Source organism: Aythya fuligula, chromosome 16, assembly GCF_009819795.1.
Source record: "Aythya fuligula isolate bAytFul2 chromosome 16, bAytFul2.pri, whole genome shotgun sequence".
NCBI classification, from domain to species: Eukaryota; Metazoa; Chordata; class Aves; order Anseriformes; family Anatidae; genus Aythya; species Aythya fuligula.
The window spans coordinates 826,523-845,030 of NC_045574.1; the positions used below are offsets into that span (position 1 = coordinate 826,523).

General features: G+C 40.7%; 1 protein-coding gene across 3 annotated transcripts in view; it reads left to right on the forward strand.

Annotated features, from left to right (window-relative positions):
* PREX1 (phosphatidylinositol-3,4,5-trisphosphate dependent Rac exchange factor 1) overlaps positions 1-18,508 on the forward strand; it is a 178,727-nt gene that overhangs the window by 74,927 nt on the left and 85,292 nt on the right. For all 3 annotated transcript variants that reach the window (XM_032198116.1, XM_032198117.1, XM_032198118.1), the window contains exons 4-5: positions 5,457-5,561; positions 9,095-9,196. In XM_032198116.1, the coding sequence (XP_032054007.1) occupies positions 5,457-5,561; positions 9,095-9,196 (207 nt within the window). The remainder of the gene's footprint in view (positions 1-5,456; positions 5,562-9,094; positions 9,197-18,508) is intronic.

Sequence of the window (18,508 nt, forward strand, 5' to 3'; positions counted from 1 at the left end):
AATAATAGCAGAATGTGTTATATTGAAACAGTGCCCCAAAACTGTATCATCTGTAAGGAGTGACTGTCAGCTGCTGAAGAACATACTGAGGTACTCGGTTAAAGACTTGAATACTCACTAGAATCATTGGCTGCCAGGAAGACATGCTCAGGACATCTTGTACAGGACATTATTACTCATTAGCAAGGGTGTCTGGAGGGATGCTGTCAAATTGTTTACTGTGTTTCAGGGTGGCACTGACTAGCCAGAAATGTTAATATCATGTAGTTTGACTGAATTCAAGTCTGGTACATGTAGTCATTGGCAATGTCTTCTTGTATGTGAACATAGCATTTTGTAACTTTATTCCTGTGGGATTTAATAATTATGTAATTGGATGTTTATTATTTCTCAAACATGCAACAAAGCAGGAATTATGAAACTATAATGTATAGACATGAGTTCTGGTAAGAATTTGTCCTCCAAATAGACTAGTGGCTATTTGACTGAGATCAGTTTACATTGTAGTCTGCGGAGTGCATTGCAAATAATGTGTACATCAACTATTTCACAGTCCCCTAGGGAAGAAGACCTGTAGCTTATGCAGGTGGAAGTCAAACATCTTTTAATTCAGAATATATGGAAGAAGCTGGTCTCATCCATAATGAACCTAAGGAAGTGTAGGAATAACATTAGAAGCTTTGTGGCACCTCAGGACTGAGCAGGGAATAGTCAACAGCAGGTTACCAAGAGAGGAGGAAATGATCTGTCCTTGTGTACAGATGGTGCCTAGGTTTTATAATCACCTCGCTGCAGGTTTGTGGGATTGAGGGATGTAGGATTTGTCCCCTCTCACAGTGCAGGCTTCCATAGTGAGTTGCCAGCAGGAGATGCCAGCAGCAATTGTGGTTCAGAGTGAGTCTTGATTTCCTCTCTGATCAGGTTTCCAGAGCTCCATTTCCCTTATTGGGGTTGTTCTGGTAAAGCAGAAGCATTCGCAGAAAACAAACAAACAAAAAACCGAACAAACAAAATCCTCAAAACTTCGCCTCAGAAACAGTCATTCCTGAAGGCATTTCCATGATGCTGAAACCGGTTTTGTTGAAATTGTGTACAGTATTTTGCCACTCCAAGAAGCCCTTGCAGTACACTTAAGGTTTCCTGAAGAAAAAGCCAGCCGTTCTCTTCTAGGGATGCACTCCTGCAATGTGGCTGAAGAATGTGTTGTTTTGTTTTGTTTTTGAGAGAGACAGAGCATGTCATTAGCCTGTGTACCCAAGGAAAATATGGGTGATACTTATTTACTTTCTTTTTTTTTTTTCGTTTTGCCTAAGGTTCTCGTGTTTGTAATGTGCTTTTAAAAAAGAAGTGCTAAAAAAATGCCCTTGGTGCTATTTTTTCCCATTATCATCAAATCACAGTGTATCCTCGGGGAGTCTGCAGCAAGGAAATGACATAAGGCCTGTGAATCTTGAACATATCAGTGTATCTTCTGTCATGATCACCTGGCGAGGTCATTCTTAGTTTAGATTATAAACCCCGTCCTTGTCAGCAGCCAGATGTTAGCATAGGTACTTTTCTCCAGAAGCTCCATGTTAAAAGTGCTCATAAATTTAGAGAAGAGTTTGAGAATGTTTGAAGCACAGTTTTTTTTTCAGACACAGAGTTTCTCAGAGGGCATTTCTTCTCTAGTTTCCTTGTATTACAGACCTCTGACAGACGCTTCCAGATTCCCCATGGGGAGATTCACCAGAATAGTGTTTAGGTCCTGTTGATGAGATCTATGTATCCTAAATTTCTTCTAATGTCCATAGACTTGACTATTTTAATGGTTTACCTTGGCCTAGAATAGCCTAGCTCAACAACAGTCCAGCCATGCTGAAAAACAGGACACCGCTTTTAGTCATAATAAGCCTCTAGGATCATGATTGATCCATTTATATTAATGCTAGGACATCCTCCCCGATCTCCAGCTTGGAAGGATTCTGATCTTGGGTAATACCTGAAACAAGCCAATATTCCAATGGCTCCAGAAGAGCTATAATGTTTCACTGCAACTAATGCATATTGACTTTTGGAAGTATTTTAACAAGTGATGAAATATGCTTGCTCTGTTACTCAGCTGTGAAAAGCTGTTTTGTTCTGGAAGACAGACTTTGTTTGCCCTGGTGTATTCTGTTTGATCAGAAGATGATGAAAAGTCTGTTGTCTGATGCTAGGTACTAGAATTTCATAAAGAGTTGTTGTTCTTTACTTTCTGTTATTGTCATACCAAACTCACTTAGATGCTAATTCAAAATAAAATCTGCTGACTGAAAAGATATATGACGTAGAACAGATCTTTAACATCAAGGAGAATGTATACACTGAACTTTGAATAATCACACCTTGTCAATATTGGCTTTCTTGTACTGGTGATGAAAATATAAGACTGCAGAGCAGAAGGGCAAAGGATTGACTGGTGCTTGATTTATGTTGCTGTCATACTGGTAGAGCTTCAGTAACCTCGTAGCTATAAAATAAGCTTGTTCAAGTGAAATGTTTTCATCTCATTTTTAGGAGCAATGCTGCATGAGTGATCAGTTTTACTGTTTAAGTCATCAGGGATTTTGTTCTGTTCAGAATGAAATCTCTTTTGTTTAGGGTTTTCATGTTGACAAAACTGATTTCAGCTTGCTTTGAAAGAAGAAAATGTCATGCCTCATTAAAAATACATCCAAATAACATGATTACAGTTTACCAAATGTCTTCCATAAATTTTCTAGCCCAAACTGTTTTCAAATTTGCACTAATTTGTGGCTGTTCTACCAGACCCAAAATAACATATATGAAAAATAAACTATTGGTTTAAATATTTAACCAAACTAAGAAGGGTATAGACTTATTTTTGTCACCAAAGCCAGAAGGTCTAGCCATGTATTCAGCAGATTTGCTGAATAAGAAGGTGCCATTTTTGTGTGGTCACTTCTCTGACCATAATTGCACTTTAATATAGAGTAACTGTAGGTTCCGAATTCCTGGGCTAACATCTGTAATTATGTAACTGATAATTTCCTCACCAGGGGATGGGAGAGTCCAGGACTGAATGTCACCCAGAGAGGAAATTAAACACTTCAGACACTGAGTAATTTAAAACATAGTTGTCATATTTGTGGGTCTCATGCATGAGGGACAGATGGGAAAGACTTGATGAAAGCACTCTGGTGTGTGTATAATTATTGTACTGTCTTGAGTTCAGCAAAGGGATTTTGTCATGATCTAAATATAACCTCTCAAAACTCCAGACATTTGGAGCTGCAGTCAGAAACCTGAGCAATGACATTTTGCGTGCATTGATGCACTGGATGCTGCTGTGTTAATGGTTGCTATTTTTAGTTTCATGCATGCTGCTTGTGTGCATCCAGGGAGCTGAGGGGAGGGGAGGAAATGTAGGGGAAACTCATAAATCTGTTCTCTCTCCACAACTCTCCATTTTAAGGATAAAAACAATTCTGGGTCTGTCAGTTACCTCTTTTCTATTGTGCTATGGATTCAATCCTGCCTTTTCCTGCATCTGGTGGTCAGAAGTCTTTGTTTCTTTCTAGCTTCTCAGTATTAGAGTAATACGAACAGCTGTAGATGAAGGATGTCTTGAACAACTGTGTTCCAGCTCTTTGCACTGCACTTTGTGGCTGTTGTTTTATTTGCTTTGTACCATTGTTGCCATGTTTGGAAATGCATCTTTTTATTGTCAGTTCTTCCTTTGGAGGCATGAGGAGGGGAAAAAAAAAAGTCACCACATTGTTAGTTAAAACAAATAAATTTAAATATGCTTTTCAGTCCCTGAGCATGTATGTCTAACCATTGAGCATCTGACCAGAATGTCAAATGCTTCTCCTAAACTAATATAAACACAATTTCTGTTCCTTGTGACAATAGTGAAGGGAATGCCCGATGAGTGCAGCTGTGTTCCAGGGCTCTGTGTTACTTAACTCCTTCAGTTGGCAGTAGTTTTTGGTTAGATCACTATAAGCTCTCTTAGAGGTAGCCAGACTGCAGGTGTCTCATCACGAGCTAGCACAGGGTGCTCCACATCTCCTGAAGAGTGCTAGGAGGCCTATCAAAGCTCAGAAAATTCCCTTCCAAGTTCTGGAGAGATTAGTTAATTCAGGAAGAATATTTTCATGCCAGGATGCTAAATTGGAAGTTGATGTGAACACCACAACAAACTCTGCAGGGCATTGTAAACATGCCATGATGCCACGAGATGCTGGCTCTGTGCATTATCCCTAACCCAGCTAAATTGCTTTTAATGTGCAAAGTAGCTTTTCTGTGTACCTCTGCATGGTACTTCACTGTGGCTTAGCTGAACCAGGAGAGAAGCTACTGTTATGAGAATGACCCAATAAATATTGGGTGCTTTTGGCTTCTGAACCATTTAACCTGACTGAAGCCTAATGCAGCCTCTTGACCTCCTTTTATTACAGTGAATGCAATGCTGCTCTCTAGCATAGCTGCTAAAAGTTCAGTCCTTCCCAGCAGCCTTGAAAGGATTGATTCACCTCCTTGCGTGGTCCACTAAGGCATGGAAATAGTTGTTACTGCTTCTTTTGTGAATCACGTCATAGTGTTTGCAGATGTTTGCTGTGGACTCTGGTAATGTTCACTGTAAGAAGATGGACTGTCTTTGGCTCTGAAGATCAGTAAAGCAGAACTGAGCGCTGCCAGTTTTCCCTTGGTTCTTGACAAGGGATTTCAATCCACTACAGGTGGTGGTGGGTATGACATGGTCCACTCTAAGTAACTCAATCTAGTCGTAAAGCTACCTTTCTTCTTTCATTTCCATGGTCTGTTGGATATTTTGTATATGTTCAATGAAATGCTTCAATTCGGAAGAGCTGTTGTGGGCAGCTGTTGCATCACTTTGTGTTTCAGAACACAAAGTGAATTTGTCAATTCACTGGTGTTTTCCCCCTCCGCCCTGCAAGGCAGGGGATTTCCAGCTGGTTGCTCTATGTGCCATAGTTCCCCTCTGACATGTTCCAGTCCTTGGTTCTTCCCAGCCTTCTCTGTTTCCTCTTCCTGCAGCAGTAATCAGCACAGCTCCAAAATGTCAGTCCTGTTAACGTCCCCCTTGCTCCTGCCTTTACTTTGCTCCTGTCTACTCTACTGGAATATCTTAACACATACATGAGTGTCCCTGAGATAGCAAAATCCATCCTTTCAGCAAAGGATATATTATTTCAGTGATGCATTAAAAGGAAAAGTGTTGGAGAGATCTGTGCTCATAAGCTGATGCTAATTTACAAGAGTAAGTTTAGAATTAGTGGAACACCTCTATACATTATTCACATTTGGGAAGTATTCACTTCATGTAAAATGCAACTCTAACGCCACTTGTGTGCACCCTCCTTTGTAAAGAATTTGGTATCAGACTGAGACAATATTGTCACTTCAGTTTTATCCAAGTCAATAACTTAATATGCTTTTCCTTGCAGAAAGACAAATTCTTTGTGTACGAGGAGTACTGTAGCAACCATGAGAAAGCACTCAGACTGCTAATGGAATTGAACAAGATCCCAACAGTGAGAGCATTCCTCTTGGTAAGCACCTTCTCTAGCACTCTTGACTTACTGATCTGATTTTGTACTGTACTCATAATACCCCCTTAGTATCCCAGGAATGCGAAGCATTTTGCAGACATTATTCATTCCAGCTATGAAGCACTCAAGAAGGTTGGGTATTGAAATCATTGGTAAGTTCAAGTACAGAACTAAGCACAGCTAGGGTATGAGTAATTCCATTAGAAACAGGGAATGTTTTTTTAAAAGAATCAACAGGAAAAGTTGAGTAAAGATTGTGAAAGGACTAATGCAATAAGTCATCAGTGGGGCTGTGACTAGCTCCCAGAGGATCTGGTTCCCTTCTCAATTCTCTGACCAATTTGCCATCTGCAGACCTACCAGAAACATGTGGCCCACTTCTGACACTGTTTTCCCTGGGAGCTCAGTTGTGGCAAGACACGTAGGCTGGATGATTCTTCTGGTGTGTCATTGCTGCTTGTTTCAAAAATGACCCAATTCCTCATCCAACCCATGATGTGTTAGTATCTGTGTTGGGAAGGGAGTGTGGCCTACAGCCTTCTTTGGAGGCTGGGCTGGGAGGAGAAACGACCTCCAGACAGCGCCTTCTGTCTGAGTGTCCTGGTTTCAGTTAGAACAGAGTTAATTTTCTTCCTAGTAGCTCGGTATTATTATTTTATATATTTATATAATATTAGTATTTTCCTGTCTTATTAAACTGTCTTTATCTCAACTCATGGGCTTCACTTTCCATTTCTCTCCCCCGTCCCAGAGAGGGAGGGGGGAGGCTGTGTGGTGTTTAGCTGCCGACCAGGTTAAACCACGACACTGAGGTTTCTTATTTCTTTTTTTTTTTTTTTTATTCTTTCCTTATTCTCTTCCCAACATCCACCCCAAGTCTCCTTGATTTAGATGTCTCGTTTTCCTACCCATGGATGGAAGGCATTTGAATGGGGATGGTGTGTAGATGAGGGACCAATTCAGCATGCTAGTTTACTGTCTTAGTGAATGCTGTGAAGATAAAGGCTATCTTTGCAATGGACCCTGTCTGCTCTTCTTTCTGCTCTTGTTTTTTTCCTTTCTGCTGAAAGCTTTCTCTTTCCTAATACAGTACAGCAGAAGAAAACTTCTGCATAAATGCCTGTCACAAGCAGAACATTATATTAGACCACAAAATATAGGCCTTGGAGGGAGGGGCAGGAACATGATTGCTATTGGGTATTTTGGAATCTCTTTATCACATCGAGTTTAATGAACACCATTAAACCATTAGTTTGAGTCTTCAATGAGCCATTCCTGTCCATGGACTCCTCTGGATGCTTCTGTTGAGGAAAAATAACGAGAAAGAGGAGCAGTGAAGGTGAATATAAACACCATCCTTCCCAGCATCCAGAGTGTTCTCTGCATTTCCACTGGATTGGCGAAAACCTCCTGTCTCTGTTGCTGGCAGCAGCTGGCAAACTAATTATGAAGCACATTAAAGATGTCACACTGTCTGCTGTGGCTTGCAGCAGCACCTGAATCCAAGAGAATTTTAAAATAACAGTAACTATGGGAGGAGAGGTTATGCAGAAGTATTTTCTTTGTTGTGGCTGTTGTAATTTCTTCCAGGCCTTCAGTCTCCTATCCACTCCCTCCGAAAGTCGATGCTATAATGCCACCATGCAGAGAAAGCTGCATTAAAATACAAAGCTTTGCTTGTGAGTATGGATTTGGCCCGATTGCCCCCTCGTAGCTGCTGAAATGCAGAATGTGGGAATGTGTTTGAAAAATCAGTAAGTGTTAAAGGGCAGTTTTGAGCCCAAAGCTAGAGGGAGGGCTGAAAGGAGAGACGGGAAGGACTGAATCACCCGAGACTTGGAAAATTGGACAGGGAGCATTGTGAGCTGGTAGCCAACGCCACAGATCTAGAATAGCCCTGGGGAAGGGTTATTTTACAGACAACTGTCTGTAAAAGTACCACTTAGGAGTAATGAGATTTATGTAGCATGTCTTTGAACACTTCTTGAAGAAGAGAATTATTGAACTACAGCCAAAAACCCACTATATTAGAGTGTGTCTGAGCCATAGCACACATTTCACAGGGGAAAATGTCATCAGTGATGCCCCAAAGCAAGCACATCTTGGCTGAAATTGATTTAAACTTCAGCTTCTGTTGACAGGGCAGGTTTGCAACTGGGATGATTTTGGAGCAAAGTTGTCCAGATTCATGGCCAAACATAGAAATGTAGGATTAGGTTCTCTCAGATGGATTTGAAATCTGAGTCAACTGCCTACCTCTGGCAGCATGCAATACCAGCATCTTCAGGGAAATGCATAAAAAGCTTACAATAGGTCTGTGATTGTTTATCACAGAGATTACGGATTATTGTGAAGAAATAAAGACAGGTGAGGGACTGTAGGTTCTCCTATGCCATACTCAGTTCTTAAATTCCCCTTCCACGGCAGCCCTGAGAATTTCCATAATCTACTAAGAAATTAAACATCTCTTGTAGTGTGCACAAATTTGTCTGTGAAATGATTTCCCCAGAATGCCCCCCCAAAGGTGTGAGAACTTATATGAGTATTGCGAGGGTTGATCGGTTGCTGCATCTGTTTCTTAACCTAAAAGCTGTTTGGATTTCTGTTCTTTTGTGTATTGGTCCAATATTTCTTAAGGTTTTATATTGTCACCTTTCTTGCTATATTCAAGCAATGCGGAAGAGTAGTCACTGTCCTGGGTACAGAAATGCCCTTCACCTTTGTCTGGAAAGCACAGGGCTACAAGAATAGTTAATGTTGAAACAGGTGATTTTTTTTTTTTGAGCAGTAGAATTACTGAAATCTGGGTTTCCGTTAAATTTAATCGTCTGTTGCATCAGCGTTCTCCTTTCCATGTAGCGGCTTTGCCCGCAAGTCCTGTAACTTCTTTGATGGGCAAGCAGGCATCATGCGCTGTGGCTGGTTCAGAGCTACATTGCAGTGTTTAGCCCATGCTGTTGTCCAGCTGGGTTTAGACATAATGTTTTGCCAGAGAACTGGTGGATGTGATGCAGATGACTCACTTATTTCAGAGCTATATTTGATTTCCTTCAGATGCAGAGACTGGCCAAGAGTTAACTACATGACTCCTACTTAGTATGTTTTATTTTAGCCTTTGAGTTTTCTGGACCAATAGTGCAAACTTTGCATAGTGCATGAAGACAAATGGCCGTGTTGATTGTGGGGGTAGGTTGGATTCCTTTAGGTAATGGTGCATCTAGGTTTTGCTGATTGTCATGGTATTATGACACTTTTTTTCTGAGTCACCAGCTGTTTAGTATTCCTTTGAGAAGAGACCTTTCTATACAGCCACTGTTACCCACAGAGATATTTATTTTGCTGATTCGCAGAGAATCAGGCTTAACTTGATGGCCATATTTCAGTGGTGAATGAAGTCTCATTTCCTTTATCTTAGGATGGCAAAGTTCTTTGTGACCATAGTATGTATGTATTATAGAAACAGAAAATCATGTCAAAGAGCATGTGAAAGTGTTGTGTCTGGGTTAACATTTGTTTCCTTTTTTTGATTATAGAGTTGCATGCTTTTGGGAGGCAGAAAGACAACAGACATTCCACTGGAGGGTTATCTGCTGACGCCGATTCAGCGAATTTGCAAGTATCCACTTCTGCTTAAGGTAAAACCAACAAAAGAATTTCTCTAGCTCGTTGTTTTACTGTTGGAGTGATTTTTGCAACTTTTTAGCCATGGATTTTGCTGTCACTTCTACCTGCCTGGCACGTACTTCCAAAAGCTGGATGCTCTTTGCAGAACATGGCTTTTTGTGGGTACAGTCAAAAAGCTGACTGATGCTGCCAGGCTGTTAAAGTTGTAATGGTGTGAGTAGACCAGACAGGGTGACTTACTGTCTAGCTAATGTCTTTTGACTTCAGATCTCTTCTGATGTTTGTTAAGACTTGAGTGCTGTTTTAACCACTTCCTGAAAAGCTGTGTTCAAACAGAATTGTATCAGTATTCTGAGGAACTCTACGGCTGTGGGGACTGGAAACAGGAGACATCTTTCATCACTAGGTCTCTAGTTTGAGTGTTTTCAGGTCAGTAATGATCAAAGTTCTTTATCATCTGACAGCTGTTTGGAGGCTTGTTTGAAACCTGTTTGGTTGTCTCAGACAAGTTCCCAATGGACAGGTGGCATTGCAGAAATGACTACTGCAATTGGCACTAACTGGCCCCCTTGCTAGCAGTCTTAGTGTAGGAGTTGAAGAATGAGAGACCTACAGAGAACTAACTTGCCTCTCATCCTCCAGGTCAGGGCTGGGTCACACGCCTGGTGGGGAGAAGGAAAAGGAGAAAGTGGTTTCTGGGAGAGCTTGCAACATCATTGGCCTTGCAGCTACTCTTTGGCTAAAAGCCATGAATTTTCAGGGGTGTCATTCTTAGAGTGACATTATATTTACTAAGATAAAGTTAAGTAATAAAAAAATACAAGAAGCAGCTACCTTTTATCTCAGAAGAAAGGTCCCTTAATTGTGGAAGAAAACAATTCTGTGATGAGTTAGTGTTCTTAGTCACAGGCTGACCATGTGAATCAAGTGTATGTAGTGTAAAATTATTGCGGTGCTGTGCTTGTAAATTCAGATTGAATAAGGGCTTTCATAGGTACAAGTTGGTTAGTTCAATAGTGATGTATTTCCCTTTATTAGAGTTCTGTTTCACCTTCTTAATATTTAAATTATTTCCCTCTATCCAATTGGAGCTTTCAAGAGGTAGATTTTCAAAATATGTCCTTCATACAGGTTGGAATCATTTTTTTGGTCTATACAGCACAAACCCATCTTACAGTAGGTGTTCATGTACCATGTCTTGTGGACCTGTTACTGAGATTTACGTGTATATGGACAGTTTATCAGTCCAGTCAATCCACTGGAGTGCAGATTGCTCTTACAGTTTTAAATGACTGGACGTGGTTTCTTCGTTTCCTTTCCCCTGCTATTAGGCACATGGGAGAAGCTGATGTGAGGGACTGCTGCAGGCATTTCTCTCAGAGTACTAATAATAGTCAAGATGAGGCAAAGGTGTCTAGATCAAGGCAGCACATGAGTGGCTCCAGCTCTGATTTATCACAGAATCACAGAATCACAGAATTTCTAGGTTGGAAGAGACCTCAAGATCATCGAATCCAACCTCTGACCTAATGCTAACAGTCCCCACTAAACCATATCCTAAGCTCTACATCTAAGCGTCTTTTGAAGACTTCCAGGGATGGTGACTCCACCACTTCCCTGGGCAGCCTCTTCCAATGTCCAACAACCCTTTCGGTAAAGAAGTTCTTCCTAACATCAACCTAAAACTCCCCTGGCTCAAACTTAAGCCCATTCCCCCTCGTCCTGTCACCAGGCATGTGGGAGAACAGGCCAACCCCCCACCTCGCTACAAGCCTCCCGTTGAGGTACCTATAGAGAACGATAAGGTTGCCCCTGAGCCTCCTCTTCTCCAGGCTGAACAAGCCCAGCTCCCTCAGCCACTCCTCGTAGGACTTGTTCTCCAGGCCCCTCACCAGCTTTGTCGCCCTTCTCTGCACCCGCTCAAGCACCTTGATGTCCTTGTAGTGAGGGGCCCAAAACTGAACACAGTTCAGTTCTTATCTTCAGAGAAGCCGGTTATATAGGGATAATGGAAAATGTAATGATGCCTCAGTTTAAGTCTAGTGTATTTGTTTATGTGGGGTTATTATGGAGAGAATTTGGTAGCTGTTCAGTTTGTGGGTCTGTTTGATGACTGTGAGCAACATTGATTTGCACAAAAAGAGAGCTCCTGCAGCATCTGATATGGTGACTGGAAGGGGGGATGTGCAGACCTGAGATGTGCATTCCTGACCTAATATTTTGGTAGTGTTTTCTCATTTTCAATATGAGGTGTGTTCACTGATTGCTATCTACCAGCATGTTAAAGATGTGAAAATATAAGATTGTCTTGGTTCTTTGCAGAGATCCCATTTCTTATTTTCTAAGAATCTTCAGTCAGAGGAACAGTGCCTGTATTTTTACTTTGAACCGTTCTCTACGTTTGTGCTGCTACTGAAAGATGAAGCGTTAACTTCCTGCAGATTTCCTGTCACAGTTACCCTTTGCATGAAGGGAATCATTAGGTACAGAGCCTGCGGGCCAGGTTTCCTTCACCTCGTTACTGGTTCCATGCTGGAGACATCTCATAGAGCCAGAATGGTCAAAATCTGCTGTACCTTTGCTATGTTCATCTTCAGTGATCTTGAGCAGTTTTATCTCAGTACTTCTCAATCTTGTTGAACCAGAATATCAGTGTTAACGTGCTGTGTTTCTCTTATTCTGCTCTGTGACCTTTTTGATAAGCTGAATCCAATGTGGTTTTTCTGCACTGTTTCTGACCACCTGTTGCCGAATCACCTGTTGCTAATTAGACTTGCTTAATTTCTAAGCTTTTTTGGAAAATGTAATTGAGTTGTAGATCTCTATCAGTTTGGAATAATCTGACTCTTAGCTACAGACAGAAGTTTGACCTTGCAAATCAAAATCTCTATTCTGTTTTAAAAGGCCCATCAAAATATTAGAATGTCAGAAACTGCCAATATTACAAAAAATCCTGAAATTTCAGGGATTTACTCAGAAATGAGTGAGAGATGCTCTGTCACTCAAATGCCAGAGGAGTTGCACACTTCTGATTACAGGGTAGTAGTATTTTCGATGCAGTGACTCTTCGGTATTCTTCAACTTAAACTTTCCTGTTCCATCTACCATTATAGGACAAATTTTTCAGAAAGTATGAGGTTCTGTGTCAGTGATTGGAAGAACTATGAATGAAACGGTCTTGCTTGCTCTTCTTTAAGAGTTTGCTTTGCAAAGAGGGAGTGATCAAAAGCCTAAAATAAGTTTCTCTGAACTGTGGTCTTTCCAAGTACAATGGTAACTGAAGGCGTTGTGCTCTGGGGAACAAATATTGGCCTATGGAAATAAGGTGTGTGGTTTTTACTTTCTCACATGTACACAGTTGTGTATGTCAAGAAGCCAGCAAGCACAAACCTCATTTATTTGAAAGCCAAAAATACCACCAGGAAGGCTAAGACTAAGCAGCGTCTCTTCGCTTGCAGCCACAATAGGGTAGAATGAAGTTAATTGTGCCTTTGATGCCTACACTGTGCCTGCCTTGTGGGATGGGGGCACGGGTGTTTGGATCTGTTACTGTTCTCTCAGAACCCCACACATGCGTAGAGCAAAGAGCTACAAAGGGAGTGAACAGGGAGAGCTGCAATAATGGGTCTTGTAATGTTGCATTCCATTTTTCTAGAGATTTCTTTATGTATACAGGCTGATATAAATCACACAGTTTGCTACTTATAATTTCCTGGGCAGGACATAAAATTTCAAGTAAAAGCTGAAGGGAGTTTAGTTTTCTGTTAAGCAACAAATCTGCCTCAGTTAGTGAGGTTATGCCATTACTAGGGGGTATTCAGCTCCAGCAATATCTGTGATCATTAGAACATCTAACTGATGCTGATTCTCAAACTAGTGAGCTCATGGTCAATGAACTGTGTCCCATTTGAGACTTGTCTGATGCTTGCTGGCACAAAATTACCACCGTGGACATGACTGTTTCAGACATGAAGAAAGCTAAGATAAGCTGGTTTCTGTTAGTGCTGACCAGGAAAATGCAACTCACCAATCAAAAAAAAAAAAAAAAAGATTCAAAAATAACACAACCCTCAAATTAAGCATTTGTTCTCCCCTTGCCACTGAACTGCAGTTATTGCTCCTGAAATAGCAGTTTTGTATTCATGGGAATTGGATCTTATTTTATCTAATTCCCAGGGCAAACAGATACTATGTATTACAGCTGATTAGAAAAATCATCATGTTATCCTACTTTTCTATTTGTGTTTTTAATAAGAATTTGTGAACATCCAGATTTTCTGATAACTTTGAAATGACCTTGTTATAGTATAATCATTTAGGATGCTAAGTAGGTTAGGTTTGATTAAGATAATGTGAATGTAGTAACTCAGACTTATATGTTTGAAAGCCAGCCATAAATAATAGGGAAAGGCACTTTTAAAATGTGATAACTATTTTTGATTAATTCAATATGTGAGTGTTGTTATTCCAGAATAATAGGATCTCACATGAAATTGATCTGGGTTACTTAATTAGAATAGCATACTGGAATATCTCTAAGTGCAGGATACAACTTAAACAAATCTTATAAGTTATTTCCAATGTAAAGTATGGCATCTTGTAATTGATCTTACGTTTACACATCCTCTGACCAAACTTTTTTAATTTTTTAACCAAAAAATTAAGGAGACAAAATGATCATTCAGGTGATGGTGATTGATAAAGCTCAATTTTTTTTTTTTTTTGCAGTTTCTTTTTTTGGGCATCAAACACAGCAACTTTGGAGCATCTGACTAAACAGTTTTCAAATTTTGGTTGCCTTCCTTGGAAGTCAGTTTGCAAGCCTTGTCTTGGTTTGAAGCATGGGACTCAGACCTCGCCATGATGTTTCACAATCCCTGTGCAATCAGAGAAGAAACTGATAATATATTTTTTCCCTAGTACAGTTTTTTGTCTGCTCCAGGCAGCCTGAGAAGAGAATTAGCACAAACTTGTTGGTCAGTAAAATTAGTTTTAATCCCAGTCCAAGCCCTCCCTAATGTATCCATCTCCCCTTTCTTTTCCCTTGCTGTCACACTTCAGCAGAGAATTTGAAGTCTGTTTGGGTGTGTTGGAGCTCTGAATGTTTGTCTGTTAGCAATGAGATGCATTATAATTTTCCTTAAAAGGCCAGACAAGAGCCTTTGAGTAGGCTTGAACGAAATGGAGCTGTACTTGCTGTGATGGGCATTACAATTTGGTAAGCAGAAAAGACAAACAGATGGACAGAACTTGAGAGCATATACGGTTGCGAGCGACTTAAAACTCCATTGTGGATGTGTACACTGCAGAGCTGTGCTGAGTAAATATTTCTAGCAGAACGTCTTGGATTAAGGCAGCTCTGTCTCGCTGATAATAATTGTATGACTCTGTATTAATTAGCGGTAACTATACGTCTTAGGAGTAGAAGCAGCTGTGTGTAAACCAATCTCTGAACAGAAATAGCCTTTTCCCCCTAATAAAGAGCGTTTATGTCAGCAAGAAGAAAACCCTAGGGGAAGAGTGATCATGAGTTAATCACAACCACTGGGGGTAGGGATTAGGAACAGTCATTTCTGTCTCCTTCCTCCCAACATGCGAGGAATGTGAAGCACATGATGGCTGCACCCCTACAGGCTCCTGATAGCCTAGTGCATGTCACAGAGCTTGTTTCTTAGTTGATGTCTGTTCTCTTAAGGAATTGCTAAGTCTCCAGCCAGAAATGCACATTACACTTCTGATACTTTAAAAATATCTCATAATACATGCAAACTCTGTGGAGGATTTAGGGCAGTTATTATGTATTGCTTCATGTGACGGAAGACCACATTGGCCCCTAAGAGGAAAAGGAAAACCTGGAGGAGAAAGCTGAGTGTCCAGGCTCAGAGCCCTCTTGTAGGGGAGAGCCCAGCAGTGAGGTGTACACAGGTCTGAACAAATGCAGTGAAAGGCAGAGATGGGAAGCCAGTGCTGGGGACACAGAACAGAATGAAGAAAACTCCTTCACTCCCCTCTTCTTCCTCTGCATTCCTCTCAGCGATGTTTAAGGAACAAAACCTTCTAATTAGCCCTAATTGAGTACGTTTAACCTTCAGGGCTTTGCTCCCCCGTCAATCCTCAGAAGAGTGATGTTGCTCTTAGATTCATAATATTGCCTGGTTAAAATCCAAGTCTTCATAGCATAATGTTACAGCATTAAAAATTATATATACACCGTACAGAGTTGTAAGGAATACTGCCAATTTATAAATCATACTCTGTCTTCAGTGCTTTTTATGTATAATCACAAATAACTGCTAATATATATAAAACATCTTTTTGTTTCACTTTAATTTTTAAGCGTATGTTGAAGATTTGATGGCACATCTAATGTAATCAGTTTTAGTGATTTATTGCTGTCTAGTCTTTACCTTGCAGAGGCAGTGACATAAATTATAAATTTAAAAAACACACAGGATAAAAACTGCTGTGATTGATGGGTAGGCAGAGCATGGTGTAGCATCTATTTTCTGGTTGGTTAAAGTACAAAATTCATTTTAATTCATGTAAACTGAAAGACACAAATACAAAAATTCTAGCTACATTGATCTTTGCAGCAAGGTGTTAATGTGTTCTTATGCATGTTGTGGTTTTTGGTGGTGGTGATGTTTTTTTTACCCACGGTTTGGAACTGAACTGCTTATTACCATGACTTTTTGAATTGATAAGGAATATAGTGTCTTTGTTATCTCTGTAATCCTGAGGTGTTCACTGAATTAACAACGGATGTATCTCTGAAACCATGTTTTATGCATGTACTGGTTTGTAGTGCAGAGTGACACAGCCCTGGTGAGCAATGATTTGCAGTGTTAAGTCACTGCACAGAATTCATGTTAAAGCCGTGTGTGAGTGTCTTCAAAAGTATGAAGATAGAGTTTTTTTAAAATATAGAGACTTACAGAAATTAAATTTTGACTGCAAAACATGTTCAGGTGTCATTTTTAAGCACATAATCATCTTTGTGTGACAGGGAGGACATGTGAAAGGATGACACAGGCTTCTTTTTTTAAAAAAAAAAGATCAGTTAAGCAGAATAACATCCTTTCTGCTAGGAAGTATTAAAAGTGTGTTTACATTTGAAAAACCTCTAGTTTCCTCTGCCTGCCTGCATTGTTCGCTCAGCATCCCCCTGCTACCTTTTTGCATCTTCCTGTGCAATGTTCTTGTTGCTAAGGTCTGTCCTCAGAGTTTTTTTGTTTCTTTTTTGAGGCATCAAGCACAATTAGTAAAATGACAAATGCACGAACAGCTGATGTGTCTTATTTCTTATGTGATTTAGCTTTTATATTTAGATTCTGTCATGTTTGGAACTGTTTTAGCCTTCAGCTATTTAAAGCTGTATCTGATACTGAAATGCTTCAGTTGGAAATCCTTTCACTACATTGCATAATTGGAGATTGGCATTTCTTTATAGAGTTCTCCCTCTCTCTCTGGTGCAGTTAATAGAAGTAAGGCAGCATTTAAGTCTCTAGCAGGGCCTTTTCCTTCATAGTTATTTCCTGATTGTTAGACTTTCTGGATGGAACTAAGAAGCCAAATAGTCTCATAGAATCCAAAAGCAAGAGCTTTACCTATGTATCTGTTACTTCTATCTACACTGTTTCTTCCGAGGATAAGTTGACAAATTGTAGCTTCCAATTTCACCTTTGTGAATCAGTTTCCAAGTGCAATTTGTTATCCAGGGATCCAAACCTGGTTGTGTGGAAGCATGTGAAATTGTTGCATAGGTTCATCTACACATAGGGGTGAAGTAAGCTGGTTAGTACTCAAGGCTCACCTCCTCCAAGCTGAAGAGCGATGCATCCATACAGAGAGGATATCATGCAAAAGTGCAAGGATGCCTGCATGGATGAACAAGGAGCTCCTGGCCAAACTCAGACACAAAAAAAGAAACACAGGATGGAAGCAGGGACAGGTAACCTGAGAGGAATACAAAGACACTGTCTAATAAATCAAGGGCAACAAGAAGGGTTCCTACAACGATGTCAGTGATAAAAGGAAGATTAGGAAAACTGTGAGTCCCCTCCTGAAGGAAACAGGAGATATGGTTACCCAGGATATGGAGAAGGCTGAGCTACTCAATGACTTTTTTGCTTCAGCCTTTACCGGCAGGTGCTCTAACCACATCACCCAAATGCAGAAGGCAAGGGCAGGGCTGGGAAAATGAAGGAGGAGATCAGCTGCAAGAGCATTTAAGGAACCTGAAGGTGCACAAGTTCATTGGTCCTGATGAGATGCATCCAAAGGTCCTGAGGGTACTGGTAGATGAACTTTCTAAGACACTATCTGTCACATTTGGGAAGTCATGGCAGTCTGAAGTTCACACTTCCTGGAAAAGAGGAAACACCACCCCAATTTTTAAAAAGGGAAGAAAAGAAGACATGGGGAACTACAGCTCAGTCATTCTCACCTCTGTGCTTGGCAAGATCCTTCAGCAGATCCTCCTGGAAACTTTCAGGTCAAGGGAGATGATTCTCCCCCTCTGCTCTCATGAAATCCCACGGGCAGTGCTGCATTCAGGTCTGGAGCCCCCAGTATAAAGACGTGTAGAGCTGTTGGAGTGGGTCCAGAGGAGGGCCACAAGGGTGATCAGGGGGCTGGAGCACCTCTGCTGTGAAGAGAGGCTGAGAGACCTTGGGAAGTTCAGTCTGGAGAACAGCAGACTTCAGGGAAACCTTATAAAAGCTTTCCAGAACTTAAAGGGGGCCTACAGGAAAGATGAGGAGCCCTCTATGTAGGGCTATGGTGATAGGACTAAAGTTTTAAATGAAAATAGGGTAGATTTGGGTAGATAGGTAGATTACCTGTCCTTCCTTTCTGCATGCTGTTTAGAGGGACACTACAGCTGGCTGTGGATGTCTGAGTGCTGTTACTCCACTCATAAAAGCAGTCAGGCTCTGTGTATAGGTGCTGTGAGTGGCACAACTTCAAACTTGGCAGCTATGAAAAAGCTGTGAAATAAAAAGAAAATGCTGTGCTGAGAGGAGACAGTTCCCATTTTGATCTGTGTTTATTAAAGAACAGTCTTTTTTTCAAGCTTATAATACAGAATATGTTTGCAACTTTTTTTTTTTTCAAGACAGAGAAGTCAGAGGATAGCACTGAAGATTAGAAAGGCTGTGAAAAATACCAGCTTTTCTGTTCTCAACTGCTAGTTAGTCTGAAGGATTAACAACTTTGTAGCTAGAAGGTAGATGTTTTATGAATTAGTTTAAGACACTCTTTGCAAGGAATAGATTTCTGCAAGTGGTGGCAACCTCATGTCCTAGGCCTTGTGGTGCACAAGT